General features: G+C 39.9%; 1 protein-coding gene across 2 annotated transcripts in view; it reads left to right on the forward strand.

The window, feature by feature from the left end:
* Positions 1 to 2566: 2566 nt before the first annotated feature.
* Positions 2567 to 17937, forward strand: part of GEMIN2 (gem (nuclear organelle) associated protein 2) — a 26958-nt gene continuing 11587 nt past the window's right edge. The window contains exons 1-7 of one of the 2 annotated variants that reach the window (XM_011926251.1): positions 2567 to 2772; positions 3127 to 3211; positions 6622 to 6711; positions 7162 to 7221; positions 10951 to 11064; positions 13529 to 13573; positions 16782 to 16850. In XM_011926251.1, coding sequence (XP_011781641.1) covers positions 2636 to 2772; positions 3127 to 3211; positions 6622 to 6711; positions 7162 to 7221; positions 10951 to 11064; positions 13529 to 13573; positions 16782 to 16850 — 600 coding nt within the window. In that variant the 5' untranslated portion in view covers positions 2567 to 2635. The remainder of the gene's footprint in view (positions 2773 to 3126; positions 3212 to 6621; positions 6712 to 7161; positions 7222 to 10950; positions 11065 to 13528; positions 13574 to 16781; positions 16851 to 17937) is intronic. The other variant, XM_011926260.1, reaches the window with a different exon arrangement.

Below are 17937 nucleotides of genomic sequence, written 5' to 3' on the forward strand. Positions count from 1 at the left end.
CCATCTCAAAAAAAAAAAAAAAAAGAAAAGAAAATACAGAGACAGAGATAAACTGCAGTCAGCTGTGTAAGGTTGACTTAACAGATGCCTCCATATCATCAATAAACAGCCACATCATCAATAAACACACAACAGAATGTTCTGTTCTCACAATCCTCATGTAACTTCTACAGCTAACCAATTGTGTGAGAAATACTGAAACAAGAATTTTTCCATCATAAACTAAAAACAGGCGATAAATCTCTAAAAACAGGGCACTAGAAGTAGTTCAGTACCTTAGGAATATTTCTTCCTGGGAATAGATGAAATGTTATTGTAGTTTCAGAAGTTCACCTTTCCAAATAGTAAGCATTTTTTCAGAATAACTTCATCAGCCAAATATAGCTTATCTCACGTGTTCCATATTTCACTGAAGCATTAACAAACACTTCGTGCAATTTCTGAAAACTCTGCTCAAAATCTCATTACTAATTCTTTTAAATCAAATTAGATTTGAAGTAGCATGAAGCTATATTATTACCTCTTCTTTTGGAAAATAATTTATTTTATTTCCCAGGACAACCTTTGTTCCATTCTCGTATTGTCTCCTTTCTTACTTAATCCTTGCGTAGTTCTGACACATACTTATGCACAAACTCCAATGTTAACCATGGTTCCACTGCTAGTTAATTCGCAAGGTAACCTTTTCTCCAGAAAAATTTGAGAGAAAATGCTAATAATTTACAGTAAAAAATAAAAATATATGTATTTGTGGCCTGGCCCAGTGGGTCACACCTGTAATCCCAGCACTTTGGTAGGCCAAGGTGAGTAGATCACTTGAGTCCGGGAGATCAAGGCTGGGTAATATTTTTTTTTAATTAATTAATTAATTTATTTATTTATTTATTTTGAGATGGATTTTCACTCTTGTTGCCCAGGCTGGAGTGCAATGGCACAATGTCGGCTCACTGCCACCTCCGCCTCCTGGATTCAAGCGATTCTTCTGCCTCAGCCTCCCAAGTAGATGGGATTACAGGCGCCTGCCACCATGCCCAGCTAATATTTTGTATTTTTACTAAAGATGGGGTTTCACCATGTTGGCCAGGCTGGTCTCGAACTCCTGACCTCAGGTGATCTGCCCAGCTCAGCCTCCCAAAGTGGTGGGATTACAGCGTGAGCCACTGCGCCTGGCCAAGATTCTTTACAGATGCAAATTTTCCCCCACAAAGAACAGCTTTGCAGGGCCTTTTCAAAATAGGGCAAAGAAACATGTTTTGGGGTAAAATATTTTTTTCTTCTTCTTTGTCTCATAATGTTATGCTGAAGTGAGGTTGAAAAGTAAATCATGATATATAGGGTTAAATAAAACCCATCTGATAAGAATTTATGCTTTGTAGGGCATGACTCCCCAGACCCCTTAGATAGGAATTTGGGCAAAAATAAAAAATCAGTTTAGTCCTCAAGTCACTACTTTTTCATATTTGTCCTTGATTATCACCAAAATGTTGGAGGACAGGAGTATTTCTCCCTATTCTCTTTTAAGTCTGTTTTTCCCAAAACCAGTGAAAATTTGTTAACCAAATAACTGTAGTCTGCAGCCAAGCAGTATCTTTCCCAGTGTCCCAACTGTTTAGTTGCAGCTCCTAAGCATTAAGTACTTAAATAAGCTAAGGACTATCCTCACTTTATCTTCAATTTAGATTTACATCCTGGTTTAAAATCAGTTCCTTGCAAGCTAAAGGCAGTGCTATAAATAAAAAAAATTTTTTAAACCTTCTAAAATAAACATAAATGTTAGAAAATAAAAGTCAATTGTATTCACTCAATTGTATTTGTTTAGAAATAATCAGATATTATACTTGTTTCTTGCACATTCCTGCCTTGTTTCCTCACCTATGAAATGGAGATAATAATACTATCTACCTAACAAGACTGACCTAACATTTTTAATTTCTGGGTGTTAGCATTAATTTCATTTTTTTCACTATTTGTATTTAAACGAAGAGATTTTTCTTTAAAACGAAAATTAAAAAGTGCTGGCTATTCTAGGAGTAATATTCATTCCAAATAAACATACAGTGATCTTTGAAGTGGTCAAGCACTAGAAATTCCTGTAGAAAATTAATTTTTCATTCATTTGGCATCGGATAAATCTAGGTTGGAATTGGTTCTTCCCCTTTGGAAGGTCAGTCCCTTGCCCTAAGAAAGCGGAATATTACTACCCACTTCACAAGATTGTTCTAAGAATCAAATGAGAAAATGTGTGTGTTTATGAAGGGTTTAAGAATTTAGAGCTCCATGAATGATAATTACCGTAATATTGTTCATTAATTCAAAAAACATTTCTAAGGATCCCTCACTACTAGAGATGCATAAAAGTTGCTAACCCTCGGCCTTTACCCAGCGTTAGAAAACAAAACAGAGAGTAAAAGACCCAGAAACGCGTTCGAACCAATTCAGCTAGGAATTAAATTCTCAGATCCTTTATTACACCACCGGAGCCTTAACCTTGAGGCAAGCAGCAGTTTGTTCATGCGCAGTTAACGCTCCCTAAACTGCCGCTTGCTCAGCTCCTGCCTAAGGTGTCTACTTGTGCGCCTGCGCTGTGACCTAGAATGGGCGCAAGCGCTGAGCGGAACTGGCTGGTTTGAAAACCATGGCGTGGGTACCAGCGGAGTCCGCAGTGGAAGAGTTGATGCCTCGGCTATTGCCGGTGGAGCCCTGCGACTTGACGGAAGGTTTCGATCCCTCGGTACCCCCGAGGACGCCTCAGGAATACCTGAGGCGGGTCCAGTGAGTGATTTGGCCCTGGGCGGGTGGGCTGGTCTTCCGCACTGCCCCTGGGTACAGCCCCCGGTGCTCTATTCCCGTTCCAGTCTCTTGCGAATTCGGGTCTATTCAGAATTCTGGATTACATCCTAACGTGGGCGAGTTTCTGTTGAACGTGATTGCACGTATCAAGATGTGTGCTCTTAGATTTGTTTTAAATCCAGATAATTTCAGAAATACATTGCTTAGTACCTCAATTGGAAGTCTGAATTATTTTTCTAATTTCACAATGAACTGTGGAAATGGGTCGCTCGTTTTACTACACCTGAGCAAAACACAATAGAAATGTAATTTCTCGCGTTTATTACTTATTTGTAGGATCGAAGCAGCTCAATGTCCAGATGTTGTGGTAGCTCAAATTGACCCAAAGAAGTTGAAAAGGAAGCAAAGTGTGAATATTTCTGTGAGTTTTATTAACCGTCTGGAGATTACCCCCCAATCCCCCAATTAAAAGACTAACGCTCCCTATAGTATCCGACAGTATCAGTTATGACGTAAGATTTGACTACTTGCTGTAAAGTTAGACATTCGCTTGTACTTTTTCCTCTAGAAACACAATTGGCATTTACTGCCTCTAAAGAGGCTTTCTGTAACTCTAGCCTTTGTGGAGGCTTGCCCATCTTACTTCAGGGACATTATCCAGTCCTTTCCAAGGAGTCTTTAAATGGGTTACTTACGCTTTTTTTTGTTTTTTTTTTTTTGCTTTTTTTTTTTTTTTGCTTTTTTTTTTTTTTTTTTTTTAGAGAGTGAGTCTCTGTTGCCAGCAGGTTTGGAACTCCTGGCCTCAAGCGATCCTCCCGCCTCTGCCACCCAAAGCGTTGGGATCACAGGCATGAGCCACCTTGCCTGACCCCTTTATTTTTAAGGAAACTTTTTCCAGTTATTGGATCGGTGTTTAATCTTAGTTTAATCTAATCTAATTTAATCTGAATTTGACTAAATTTTTTAATAGAAACTCAGATGTCTTACACTTTTTTTTTTTTTTTTTTTGAGACAGAGTTTCACTCTTGTTGCCCAGGCTGCAGTGCAGTGGTGCGATCTCGGCTCACTGCAACCTCTGCCTTCCAGTTTCAAGCGATTACCCTGCCTCAGCCTCCTGAGTAACTGGGATTACAGGCGCCCACCACCACACCTGGCTAATTTTTGCACTTTTAGTAGAGACGGGGTTTCACCATGTTGGTCAGTCTAGTCTCGAACTCGTGACCTCATGATTCGCCCACCTCTGCCTCCCAAACTGCTGGGATTACAGGTGTGGGCCACCATACCCAGCCTTACTTTTATAGCTATGTGCACACTCTGGACATTTTCATTTATTTATTTATCCAGCACATCTTTAATTAAGCAACTAGGTTGTGCTGGGCCCTGGGAATACAACAGAGGATAAGACAAAAAAGGTTCTTACCCTTGTAGAGTTTACATACTCTCCTGAGGAAGACAGAGAGTAAACAAGCAAACAAATAATTACATATTGTGATTATTGCTATGAAGAAAATAAGCATATATAATAGTCAATACATGACAGAACTACTGTAGATAGAGGAATCATAAAAGGACTCTCTTTTTCCCCTTTTTTTTTTTTAAGTCTTGATTTTTCGCCCAGGCTGGAGTACAGTGGCACAATCTTGGTTCATCACAACCTCCGCCTCCCAGGTTCAAGAGCTTCTCCTGCCTCAGCCTCCTAAGTAGCTGGGATTACAGGTGTGTGCCACCACACCCGGCTAATTTTTGTATTTTTGGTAGAGACGTGGTTTTACCATGTTGGCCAGGCTGGTCTCGAACTCCTGACCTGAAGTGATCTGCCTGCCTCTGCCTCCTAAATTGCTGGGATTACAGGTGTGAGCCACTACGCCTGGCTAGCAAAGTCTCTCTAAGGAGGTGCTATTTAACCTAAGCTCAAAGGAGAGTGGCATTTTATTTTTTGTATTTATTTTTTCTTTGAGACGGAGTCTCTGAGTCTCGCTCTGTCACCCAGGCTGGAGTGCAGTGGTGCAATCTCGGCTCACTGCAACCTCTGCCTCCTGGGTTCAAGCGATTCTCCTGCCTCAGCCTCCCAAGTAGCTGGGACTACAGGTGCCTGGGAGAGTGGCATTTTAAATAGTTGATAGTAATTTCCTTTTCACGTTCAAAGTAGTTTCTCTAACTGATATTTGTAATCAGGAAATTTTAATTCAGCCACTATCATTTTTCCTATAATTCCTCTTCAGGATTTTTTAGTTGATGGACATCTAATGGAACAGAATGTCTTAATATACCTAATTTGATGGATTGATTGATTGATTGATTGAGACAGGGTCTCGCTTTGTTGCACAGGCCAGAGTACAGTGCCATAATCATAGCTCACTGCAGCCTCAAGCTCCTGGGCTCAAGCCGTCCTCCCACCTCAGTCTCCCCAGTAGCTGAGATGACAGGCATGTGCCACTGTGCCCAGCTAATGGTATTTTTTGTAGAGACGGGGTCTTGATATGTTGCTCAGGCTGTATGTGCTGTTTTAGAAAACAGAAGTATGGTGCAGTGGCTCACGCCTGTAACCCCAGCACTTTGGGAGGCCGAGGCAGGCAGATCACCTGAGGTTGGGAGTTCAAGCCCAGCCTGACCAACATGGAGAAACCCCGTCTCTACTAAAAATACAAAATTAGCCAGGTGTGGTGGCACACGCCTGTAATCCCAGCTACTCATGAGGCTGAGGCAGGAGAATTGCTTGAACCCAGGAGACAGAGATTGTGGTGAGCCAAGATGGCGCCATTGCGCTCCAGCCTGGGCAACAAGAGTGAAACTCCGTCTCAAAAAAAAAAAAAAAAAGAAAACAGAAGTAGGCAATTTAAAGTTAAGCGTCTTTAGTCTTTAAGTACATTTTGCCCATACCAAAGTTCTTATTTTTTATTTTATTGATATATAATAATCATACATAATTTCATGCTTTATCATGCAGGCAAAATAATAATCATTGTACATATTTATGGAGTACATGTGATATTTTGAAACATGCATACAATGTATAATAATCAAAGTAATTAGGATATCACCTCATTTATCATTTCTTTGTTTTGGGAATATTCAAATCTTCTAGCTGTTTTGAAATATACAATAAATTATTGTTAACTGTAGTCACTCTACTGTGCTATTGAACGTGAGAACTCATTCCTTCTATCTAACTGTACTTCATACCAGAATTCTTTATTTGGGGTATATCTCTCTTTTTGTTTCTGTTTTGCTATTCTAGAAAGGCAGGTAGGACTAGATCATATCCTCCAGGCTCCTGTCATTTAGATTTTATAGACACTCCAACTATAAACCTTTCCAGATTTCTCTGATTAAGGTGACTTAAGACTCTTTCCCTAATGTTTTTAACTGGAATATAAATAGTAAAGTGAAATGCCTACTTTTTTACATCTGCAAAAAGTATTTTATTTTCTTGTATAATCTTTTTTTTTGAAACGGAGTCTCGCTCAGTCGCCCAGGCTAGAGTGCGGTGGTGGGATCTCGGCTCACTGCAAGCTCCGCCTCCTGGGTTCACGCCATTCTCCTGAGTAGCTGGGACTATAGGTGCCCACCACTATGCCCGGCTAATTTTTTTGTATTTTCAGTAGAGACAGGGTTTCATGATGTTAACCAGGATGGTCTCAATCTCCTGACCTTGTGATCTGCCCGTCTTGGCCTCCCAAAGTGCTGGGATTACAGGCGTGAGCCACCATACCCGGCCTTTGTATAATCCTTATTATATACTTTATCTTGGTTTTACTTTGCTTTGCAGAGGCATGAGATTCTAGTTTTGACACTACTGTTGATCCTAATATTTGTGAACTTGATCTTTAGCTTTCAGGATGCCAACCCGCCCCTGAAGGTTATTCCCCAACACTTCAATGGCAACAGCAACAAGTGGCACAGTTTTCAACTGTTCGACAGGTGAGTGTCATATTTAATCTGATTAAGCCCCTGTTGGATTTATTTCTGTTCTTAGACTGTAGCTGGAAAAATAAAATTTATGATCCTAAAGTATACAGAATATTCATGAATTAATTACCAAATTATTATTATAATCATTAGACGTAATACAGTTTGAAATATTTTCTAAGTTTTGTTTATTTTTATTTATTTATTTATTTATTTATTTCAGTAGTTTTGGGGAACAGGTAGTTTTTGGTTTCATGGATAAGTTCTTTAGTGGTGATTTCTGAGATTTTGGTGCACTCGTCACCCAAGCAGTGTACTCTGTACCTAATATGTGGTTTTTTATATCTCACCCCTCCCACCTTTCCCATTTTCCAAGTTTTAGATGGTTACAGTTTTGTGCAGAAACTGATTTCAGTTATCCATTTTTTGAATAGTACTATCTAACATCTTTTCTTCCTTTAGAATGTGAACAAACATAGAAGTCACTGGAAATCACAACAGTTGGATAGTAATGTGACTATGGTATGTAAGTTTCTCAGTTTTAAGTTGTACAATGTATACCTGATTGAAAGAGTCTATATTTACTTCCAGTCTTTAAAGATTCATTTGCCTGGTCAGTTATTTTCATTCTCTTCAATATACCATTAATAGTAACAATTCCATTACGTTAGTAGCCTGGAAAGTATGATTTTCATGACAATTTTTTTTTTTTTTTTTTGAGACAGGGTCTTGCTCTGTCTCCCAGGCTGGAGTGCAGTTGCACAATCATGACTCACTGCAGCCTAGACCTCCTGGGCTCAAGTGATCCTGCCACGTCAGCCTGCCAAGTAGCTTGAACTTAAGGCACATACCACCATGCCCAGCTGATTTTTTAAATTTTTTATAGAGACAAACTCTCCCTGTGTTACCCAGGCTGGTCTCTTACTCCTGAGCTCAAGTGATCCTCCTGCCCTAGCCTCCCCGAGGGCTGGATTACAGGCATGAGCTACTGTACCCAGGCTTTCATGTCAATTTTAATTCATAATATCTTGGGGGACTTTGGATAGGTGACTGTTAAGCTTCCACACGTTTTTAAGGGTTCTTCTAGACATTTACTTTCTAGGAAATAAATACATTTTCAATATTTACAAAAAAATTGAATAAAGGCTTATTTTCCTGATGAGGTGAAGGTGGCATGCAGTAAACTCACATGTTTACAGAACTTGTGAATGAATGGATTCTGCTTCTGTTTAATGTGATGAGTCTGCATCACAATTCCAGTGACACATAAGTGAAACCTGTCATGTATATTGTCATGCATATGTCCTTCATTTTATCAGTTTAGATATAATTTTAAGCTCTTTAGTAGATATATCAGGACTACCAAATGAAAAAAGAAGTTGGAAAGATGATACATTGTCTCAGGACAGTAGTTTTTAACCTTTTAGGGGATTTCATATTCCTTCATAGAATCTAATGAAAGCTATTTATGTTCAGAGGGAAAAAAAATGCACCTGTGCACAAAATTTTAGTTTCAGGTAGTTCATAGATTTTAGATTTTAGAAGCTTCCTTTAGGCAGTGCTTCCTGATATCCTTTACATGGTGACACATTAGAATAAATGACTGCTTGCATATTCTTCCTGAAACCAGCCGAGAGCTGAGAGATTCAGTATATGGCATCTCTGTATGCTTCTGCATACCATTTGGAAGCTCTGCTCCAGCAAAAGTGTGAAGGGAAGTAACTTATCACTTGCCAAAGGTCATTTAACTCGTAAAAGGTATAGCTAGTTCTTCTGTCAAAGAAGCCTGGGCACATAAACACACAAAAGGTATGCTTAGGGTTCAAACCCAAGTTGGTCTGTCTCTAAAGCCTGTGTGCCTTTGACTAGGCAATGATGCCTTCCTAGTACCAAGGATGTCTGTATGTAGTTGGGACAGGGCTAGGTAGGTAAATATATTTTTTTCTTACTTAGTGGAAGGGCTTTTGGGTACATGCCCACTATCTAAAAAAGAAACTACATCAGTAACTTTATGACTTAATAAAATTTTGTCAAAAATGGAAATGACCTAACATAATTGCTTCAATAAACTATGGTCCGTCAGAACAGTGGAATATTAAAGTACACTCTGAGCCAGGCACAGTGGCTCATGCCTGTAATCCCAGCACTTTGGGAGGCTGAGGCAGGCAGATCACCTGAGCTCAGGAGTTCAAGACCAGCCTGGGCAACATGGCAAAACCCTATCTCTATTTAAATTATTTAAAAAATAAAGTACACTCTGATGGCAACTGTGTGAAAACATAAACATTTGTTTATTAATTGATATAATTAAGCATATACTATATTTAATAATCAGGATATTTAGTACTAACTGAAACAGAAACAGTTTCTGACCTGATGGAGTGATAGGAAAAGGTAAATACACTTATTCCAAGACAATAGGGTTTAACTTTGTAGTGGTCTCATGTTCATCATGAGGTTTTATTTTATTTTATTTTTTATTTTATTTATTTTTTTGAGATGGAGTTTTGCTCTCATTGCCCAGTCTGGAGTGCAATGGCACAATCTTGGCTCACTGCAACCTCTGCCTCTTGAGTTCAAGCAATTCTCCTGCCTCAGCCTCCCAAGTAGCTGGGATTACAGGCACCGGCCACTACACCCAGCTAATTTTTCTATTTTTAGGAGAGATGGGGTTTCACCAGATTGCCAGGCTAGTCTCGAACTCCTGACCTCAGGTGATTCATCCTAAGGATTTAATGAAAGCTACTTATCCCTAGGGGGGGAAAATGCACCTATGCAGAGTAATGTGCAAGGTGATATGTACAAATAAAAGTTGTTTTGTTAAGAAGGTTATATTGAGCTGAATGCTTCTCCCAACTAGTCCTGAATTTTCTGTCTGGCAGCATGAGTAGATCTGTTTCTTCTTTGATTGGACAGCCCTTCAGATATGTGAAATATGTAATCATATCTCTTTACATGGGATAAACATCCTTCATTCTATTAAGCATTCTTGGTGCATTTTTCCTCCATACTTATTTCTGTCTTTTTCATCCTCTTTTGGACACAACCTTGTCTGTCAGTGTCCATTAAAGTCTTGTCCAAACTAAACATATCTTGGCTGGGCACTGTTGCTCACACTTGTAATCCCAGCACTTTGGGAAGCCAAAGCAGAAGAATTGCTTGAGGCCAGGAGTTTGAGACCAGCCTGGGCAACATAGTGAGACAACTATCTCTACAAAAAAAAATTAAAAATTATCAGGCATGGTGGCGCGTGCCTGTAGTCCCAGCTACTCAAGAGGCTGAGGTGGCAGAATTGTTTGAGCCCAGGAGATTCAGGCTTCTGCACTCCAACTTGGGCGACAGAGCAAGACCCTGTCTCAAAAAATGTAATAATAAGAAAAAACAACATGTCCCACATATTTTGTAGCCACTTAGGCACTATGTTTGTCAGGGCTGCCATAACAGACTAGGTGGTTTAAACAACAGAAATGTATTTATTTTCTCACAGTCTTGAAGGCTGAAAGTCCAAGAACAAGGTGGCAACAAGGTTGGTCTCTCTTTTTTTTTTTTTTTTTGAGGCAGAGTTTCGCTCTTGTTGCCCAGGCTAGAGTGCAATGACGCAATCTCGGCTCACTGCAGCCTCCGCCTCTCGGGTTCAAACGATTCCCCTGCCTCAGCCTCTGGGTAGCTGGGATTACAGGTGTGTGCCACCACATCCGGCTAATTTTTTGTGTGTATTTTTAGTAGAGGTGGGGTTTCGCCATGTTGGCCAGGCTGGTCTTGAACTCCTAACTTCATGTGATCCACCTGCCTCAGCCTCCCAAAGTGCTGGGATTACAGGCATGAACCACCACACCTGGCCTCAGGTTGGTCTCTTCTGAGGCTTTTCTCCTTGGCTTGCATAGGGCTACTTTCTCCATGTTTTCTCACATGGTCTTTCCTCTATGTGTGGGAGTCCCTGGTGTCTCTTTGTGAGTTCCAAATTTCCTCTTACAAGGACACTAGTAAGATTGGATTAGGGCTCACCCTAATGGCCTCAATTTAAATTAATCACTTCTTTAAAGGCCCTATCTCCAAATACAGTCACATTCTGAGGTACTGGAGTTTAGGGTTTTAACATACAAATTTTGGGGACAGAGATTCTCCCCATAACTGGCACCCTATCTTTGGGTTGAGGTAATGGGAATATGGAAGGCCTTAACTTCTTTTTTTTTTTACTGTTCAGTGTAAAAATTAATACACAGGAATAAATCAGTTTTTTTTTTCTTTTAGCCAAAGTCTGAAGATGAAGAAGGCTGGAAGAAATTTTGTCTGGGTGAAAAGTTATGTGCTGACGGGGCTGTTGGACCAGCCACAAATGAAAGTCCTGGAATAGATTATGTACAAGTAAGGGCTGTGTGGATAAACAGAACAAAAAGCGTTTTAATTTTGGTGCATCACTTAATATAAGGGGTCAGCAGACTCTACCCTGGGCCAAATCCAGTTCATGGCCTTTTTTATATCCATGAGCTAAGGATTGTTTTTAGGTTTTTAAAGATTTGTAAAAAAGAAACAATATGTGGCTGAGACTTTATGTGGCCTGCAAAGCCTAAAATATTTGCTGTCTAACTCTTGATAGAAAATGTTTGGTAACCCAGATTTAGTTTATTAGCTCTTCAACCTAACAAAGCAGCTTAGTTTCTGAAACAATTTACTGTGACTTTTTTTAGGTTGGCTTCATATCCCTTATGTTTGACTTGGTAATCATTTTATGAGTTGGATAAGATTCAGGGTGTTTTAAAATGACGAGGCATCAGGCAAACAGTGTTTTGAGTAGCCAGGGAAAAAATGGAAACTGACACAATTAGGTGCTTTAAAATGCATAATCACATAGTATTTCATGGGCCTGTAAAAAAGTAAATCATATATTCTGAAAATGAAATTTTAAGGATATCTTTAAAATTCATGTGGCTGTAGTCATAAGTTACGTAGCCAACTCCTTGTCCTTCAGGATTTACCTGCCCCCAAGTTTGCAGGTGTTCCTTTAAAATCCAGTGTATGCCTCTGCATTAGCGCTTACTCCCTATAACATGTCGTTCTCTTTGGTTCAACAGGTATTTATTATTTGCTATATGGTGCCACATTGTGTTTTTCCCATTTAAAACTAATTTTTCCCAAAAATGTAAAGAGCCCCAAGAATCAATAAAAAGACCAAGAATCACCCCTCCCCTGCCCAAGAAAAAACAGCCAAAGGATATAGATACCTCACAGAAAGGAAATAAAATTATTCTTATATGACAAGATGCCAAAAATCACTTGTAATAGAAGTATAACATAACTATGCCAAGGTGCTATTTTTCAGGTAACATATTGGCAATGAAAGTTTGATACACCATATTGACAAGAGCTGGGAAAACAAGCACTCTTAGACGTGGTACAGTAGTGTAAATAGACTCAAATCTTAGGGAAGTTAATTTGATACACTTTCTATGTAACCAATTGATCTTTTGGATGGTATCCTTAATATATGCTACATTTCAAAAATAGTTTTATATATATATATATATATATATATTTTTTTTTTTTTTTTCTGAGACAGGGTCTTCTGTTATCCAGGCTGGAATGCAGTAGTGCAGTCATGACTCATTATAGCTTCAACCTCCTGGGCTCAAGCAATCGTCCCACGTCAGCCTTCCACGTAGCAGGGGCAGCATGCACCCACCACCACACCCAGCTAATTTTTAAATTTTTCGTAGCAATAAATTTTTTAATTTTTTAAGAGAAAAATTTTTAATTTTTTTTAAAAAATTTTTGTAGAGAGAAGTTTTCGCCATGTTGCCAGGTTGACCTGGAACTCCTGGGCTTAGGTAATCCTCCTGCTGGGATTACAGGCATGAGCCACCATGGCAGGCCAAAAATGGTTTTTAATTTAATAAGGAAATAAAACTTACTTATTTAGCTTATTTTCAGAGAATACATACAAATAAAATACACTATGTTAAAAAAAACCCTTAAGAAAGTAAGCATTTAATGTATATCCTCTTAAGTTTCTCACAAATCAGTGGTATTTTAATAATTAGGAATCACAGCCTCAGACTCTAAAGTAGACTTTTAAAAATTGAATCAAATTAGGTTTAAAAAATGTCATTCTAATTCAAATGTCCTTAATTCTTGAAAATGTTAGCTTTAGCTGAAGATTTTGAAATGGTGTGTACCACATATTAATGTCATCAATATGTTACAGTTTTATTGAATATACTTAATAAGTTAGTTTTTTCAAGTACTATCATTTAACAAAATTTTAGTCTTTAACATTTTAGTTACTAAATCATACTTTATTTAAAAATTTACATATTCAGGCCAGGTGAGGTGGCTCATGCCTGTAATCACAGCACTTTGGGAGGCCCTGGCAGGTAGATCACTTGAGCTCAGGAGTTCCAGACAAACCTGGGCAACATGGCAAAACCTCGTCTCTACCAAAAATACAAAAAAATTAGGTGGGCATGGTGACATGCACCTGTGGCCCTAGCTATTAGTGAGGCTGAGGTGGGAGCATCACTTGAGCCCAGGAAGCGGAGGTTGCAGTGAGCCAAGATCGTGCCACCACACTCCAGTCTGGGTGACAGAGTGAGACCTCATTTTAAAAAAAAAATTACATATTCAAATTTTAAGACGTTATTTTCTTCCACATTACCAACATAGTAGTTTCCGGAATATCTTACTGTAATGGACAACGAAAGAATTTTCTTTTATTTGTTCTTTGTTTCTAAACAACAGTGTGGCAAGAAATTCACCAGTTTGGGAAAAAAAAAAAAAGAAGCTTTTCCTTATAATACCATTTAGTAAATTTCAGTCTCATTTTTTCTTTCAGATTGGTTTTCCTCCCTTGCTTAGTATTGTTAGCAGAATGAATCAGGTAAAATTAATAATAAAGATATATGCATTATTTCGTTTGCATTGTGTGTGAAAGTATTTGAATTATTAATACATTTACTGAATTCTTATAGTATGGAAGACTTTGTCCTAAGCTCTGTAATGGTTCTTACTTAATCCTTACTACAACCCTCTATGGGGAGTTGTTGATATCTACTTTTTATAGATGAGGAAACTGCATTTGAGGTTAAGTAACTTGCAGGTGGTTTTTCAGCAAGTAAATGGCAGTACTGGGATTCAGTGCCAGGTAGATCTAACTCCAGAGCTCATGCTCTGTCTTAATCATGGTGCTAGAGTATTAATTTCTGTAGACTTCAGTTCTAAGTCTTAGATTCTGGGATTTGAATTAAATACAAGGTCCCTAACTTACAATGGTTCAGTTTAGGATTTTTTTTTTTCCCCCACCATGTCTGGCTAATTTTTGTATTTTTAGTAGAGACAGAGTTTTGCCATGTTGGCCACGCTGGTCTTGAACTCCTGGCCTCAAGTGATCCGCCCACCTTGGCCTCCCAAAGCCCTGGGATTACAGGCATGAGCCACCATGCCCAGCCAATTTAGGAATTTTCAACTTTACAATGTGTTTATCAGCACATAACCCCCTTGCAAGTTCAGGGGCATCTGTACTAAGGTTAGATTGCTATTTCTAGTTCTAGATGTCCTGTACATTCTATTAAGATTGAAATATGGGCTGGGCCCAGTGGCTCACTCCTGTAATCCCAGCACTTTGTGGGGCTGAGGTGGGTAGATCACGAGGTCAGGAGTTCGAGACCAGACTGGCCCACATAGTGAAACCCTGTCTCTACTAAAAATACAAAAATTAGCTGGGCGTGGAGGTGCACAACTGTAATCCTAGCTACTCAGGAGGCTGAGGCAGGAGAATCTCTTGAACCGGGGAGATGGAGGTTGCAGTGAGCCAAGATCGCGCCATTGCATTCCAGCCTGGGCAACAGGATGAGACTCTCAAAAAAAAAAAAAAAAAAAAAGAAAGATTGAAATACATAATTTCTTGGACCAAAAGGGGAGAATTATGGAGTTTGGTTCTTCAGTTTTTTAGGAGTAATGACTCTATTACTCATTTTAAAAGCAAATAAAAATTTATTTTTATCTTCACATAGCATTGGGTACTTTTGGAAGCCTTTTTTTTTTTTTTTGGCAGGGTCTCATTCTTTTGCCCATGCTGGAGTACGGTGGTATGATCTTGGCTCACTGCAGTCTTGTACTCTGGGGGTCAGGCAGTCCTCCCACCTCAGCCTCCTGGTAGCTGCGGCTAATTTTGTTTGTTTATTTTTGGTAGAGACAGGTCTCACTGTGTTGCCCAGGCTGGTCTGGAACTCCTGAGCTCAAGCTATCCTCACACTTCAGCCTCCCAAAGTGCTGGGAATACAGGTGTGAACCAGTGGGCCCAGCCAACAATTTTTTGGTGGGCTATATTCTATTGGAAATAATACACAGGTTGACAGTTTTACTTAATCATTTGCGTTAAGATATTGTAGCAGTCATACTAAATTCCATCAGTGTCATTTTTGTTGTAACCATCAACTGTATTTGAATAAACCAGAGAATATTTTCAAGAGTTTGATAAATCCATCTGTATAGTTTAAAAACATCTTTCTCCAGCTAATTTTTTCTTCAGATGTGTACTTTGATTTAATTTGGATTTGGAAATAAACTAGTGGGGGTTTTTTTTGTTTTTTTGTTTGTTTTTTTTTGAGACGGAATCTCTCTCTGTCACCAGACTGGAGTGCAGTGGCACGATCTCGGCTCACTGCAACCTCCACCTCCCGGGTTCAGGCAATTCCCCTGCCTCAACCTCCCTAGTAGCTAGGACTATAGGCGCATACCATCACGCCCAGCTATTTTTTGAATTTTAGTAGAGACAGGGTTTTACCATGTTGGCCAGGATGGTCTCGATTTCCTGACCTCGTGATGCACCTGCCTCGGCCTCCAAAAGTGCTGGTATTACAGGCGTGAGCCACTACGCCTGGCCAACGGATGGTATTTTTATAAATACATCTTTTTTTTTTTTTTTTTTTTTGAGACAGAGTTTCGCTCTTTTGCCCAGGCTGGAGTGAAGTGGTGGGATCTCAGCTCACTGCAACCTCCACCTCCTGGGTTCAAGCAGTTCTCCTGTTTCAGCCTCCCAAGTAGCTGGGATTACAGACGCCTGCCACCATGCCTGGCTAATTTTTGTATTTTTAATAGAGATGGGGTTTTGCCATGTTGGCCAGGCTGGTCTCAAACTCCTCACCTCAGGTGTGCCATTGTACCAGGCCTTTTTTTTTTTTTTTTGAGACAGAGTCTCACTCTGTTACCCAGGCTGGAGTGCAGTGGCACAGCCTCGTCTCACTGCAACCTCCGCCTCCCGGGTTCAAGGGATTCCCTGGCCTCAGCCTCGCAAGTAGCTGGGACTACATTCACTCACCACCACGCCCGGCTAATTGTTGTATTTTTAGTAGAGATAGGGTTTCACCATGTTGGCCAGGCTGGTCTCAAACTGACCTCAAGTGATCCACCTGCCTCGGCCTCCCAAAGTGCTGAGATTACTGGCATAAGCCACTGAGCCTGGCCACAAATACATTTTTTTTTAACCTTGTGAAGTCTTTCAAGTAGTTACAAACTAAATTATTAATAGTTACAAACTAAATCCTGGGATTTAAACCAAGGTGTTAGTTGATATTTGAAAGTGTGAAAATATTTGTTTTAAAAGCCTCACTGGAGCTAGGCGCGGTGGCTCACACCTGTAATCCCAGCACTTTGGGAGGCCGAGGCGGGCAGATCACCTGAGGCCGGGAGTTCCAGACCAGTCTGACCAACATGGAGAAACCCCGTCTCTACTAAAAATACAAAAATTAGCCAGATGTGGTGGCGCACGCATGTAATCCTAGCTACTCAAGAGGCTCAGGCAGGAGAATTGCTTGAACCTAGGAGGCGGAGATTGCAGTGAGCCAAGATTGCGCCACTACATTCCAGCCTGGGCAACAGAGTGAGACTCCATCTCAAAAAAAAAGCCTCATGGGATAAGCCATCTAATCAAACTAATTAGAGTCAAAAGAATTAGCTTTCTTTGAAAATTTAAAGAATGAGGCCATTTTTAACATCGGAGTTGCTTTCTAAAGAAACTTAATGAAACTCATATTCAGTTTGTGTTTTATTATTAATACAACTCTTCTCCACCCCCTCCTTTTTTTTAGGCAACAGTAACTAGTGTCTTGGAATATCTGAGTAATTGGTTTGGAGAAAGAGACTTTACTCCGGAATTGGTAGTATTGCATGTTTTTCTTTTCATAATGTAGGCAAAAATTAGATGTTTTGGGTCAACTATGAGCCACATATACAGTGGTGCTCCCATAGGATTATAATACTGTATTTTTACTGCACTATTTTTTTGTTTGTTTGTTTGTTTGTTTGAGACAAGGTCTCGCTGTGTTACCCAGAGTGCAGTATTGCAATCATAGCTCACTGCAACCTTGATCTCCCCAGCTCAAGCAATCCTCCTGCCTCAATCTCCTGAGTAGCTGGTACTGCAGGTGCATACAGCCACGCCCAGCTTTTTTTTCTTTAAAACTAGAGACAAGCTCTCACTATGTTGCCCAGGCTGGTCTTGAACTTAGTCCAAATGATCCTCCCTCCTCGGCCTCCCAAAATGCTGGGAATTACAGGCATGAGCCACCATGCATGGCCTTTTGTGTTTTTTAAATAGAGATGAGGTCTCACTATGTTCCCCAGGCTGATCTCAAACTCCTAGGCTCAAGTGTTCCTCCCATCTTGGCCTCCCAAACTGTTTGGATTACAAGCATGAGCCACTGAACCCGGCTCCTTTCCAGTGTTTAAATATGTTTAGATGTGGCCAGGCACAGTGGCTCATGCCTGTAATCCCAACTACTAGGGAGGCTGAGGCAGGAGAATCACCTAAGGCCAGGGAGGTTGAGGCTGCAGTGAGCTATGATTGTGCCACTGCACTCTAGCCTGAGTGACAGAGTGACACCCTACCTTAAAAAATAAATATATGGTTTTTTTGGATGCACAAATGTTTACCATTATGTTACAGTTGCCTACAGTATTCAGTACAGTAATGTGCTGTATAGGTTTGTAGCCTAGGCGCAATTGGCTATGCAATATAGTCTAGGTGTACAGTAGACTATACCATCTAGGTTTGTGTAAGTACACTCTGTGATGTTAATCCAGGGACAAAAATCACCTAACAACACATTTCTCCGAATATATCCCCCTTCATTAAGTGACGTATGACTATACTTATATATGAGATATGGTGCTACAGTATTTATTTATTTTTTATTTATTTGTTTGTTTTGAGATGGAATCTCCCTCTGTCGCCCAGGCTGGAGT

The sequence above is a fragment of the Colobus angolensis genome, unplaced genomic scaffold (assembly GCF_000951035.1).
Source record: "Colobus angolensis palliatus isolate OR3802 unplaced genomic scaffold, Cang.pa_1.0 Scaffold119, whole genome shotgun sequence".
NCBI classification, from domain to species: Eukaryota; Metazoa; Chordata; class Mammalia; order Primates; family Cercopithecidae; genus Colobus; species Colobus angolensis.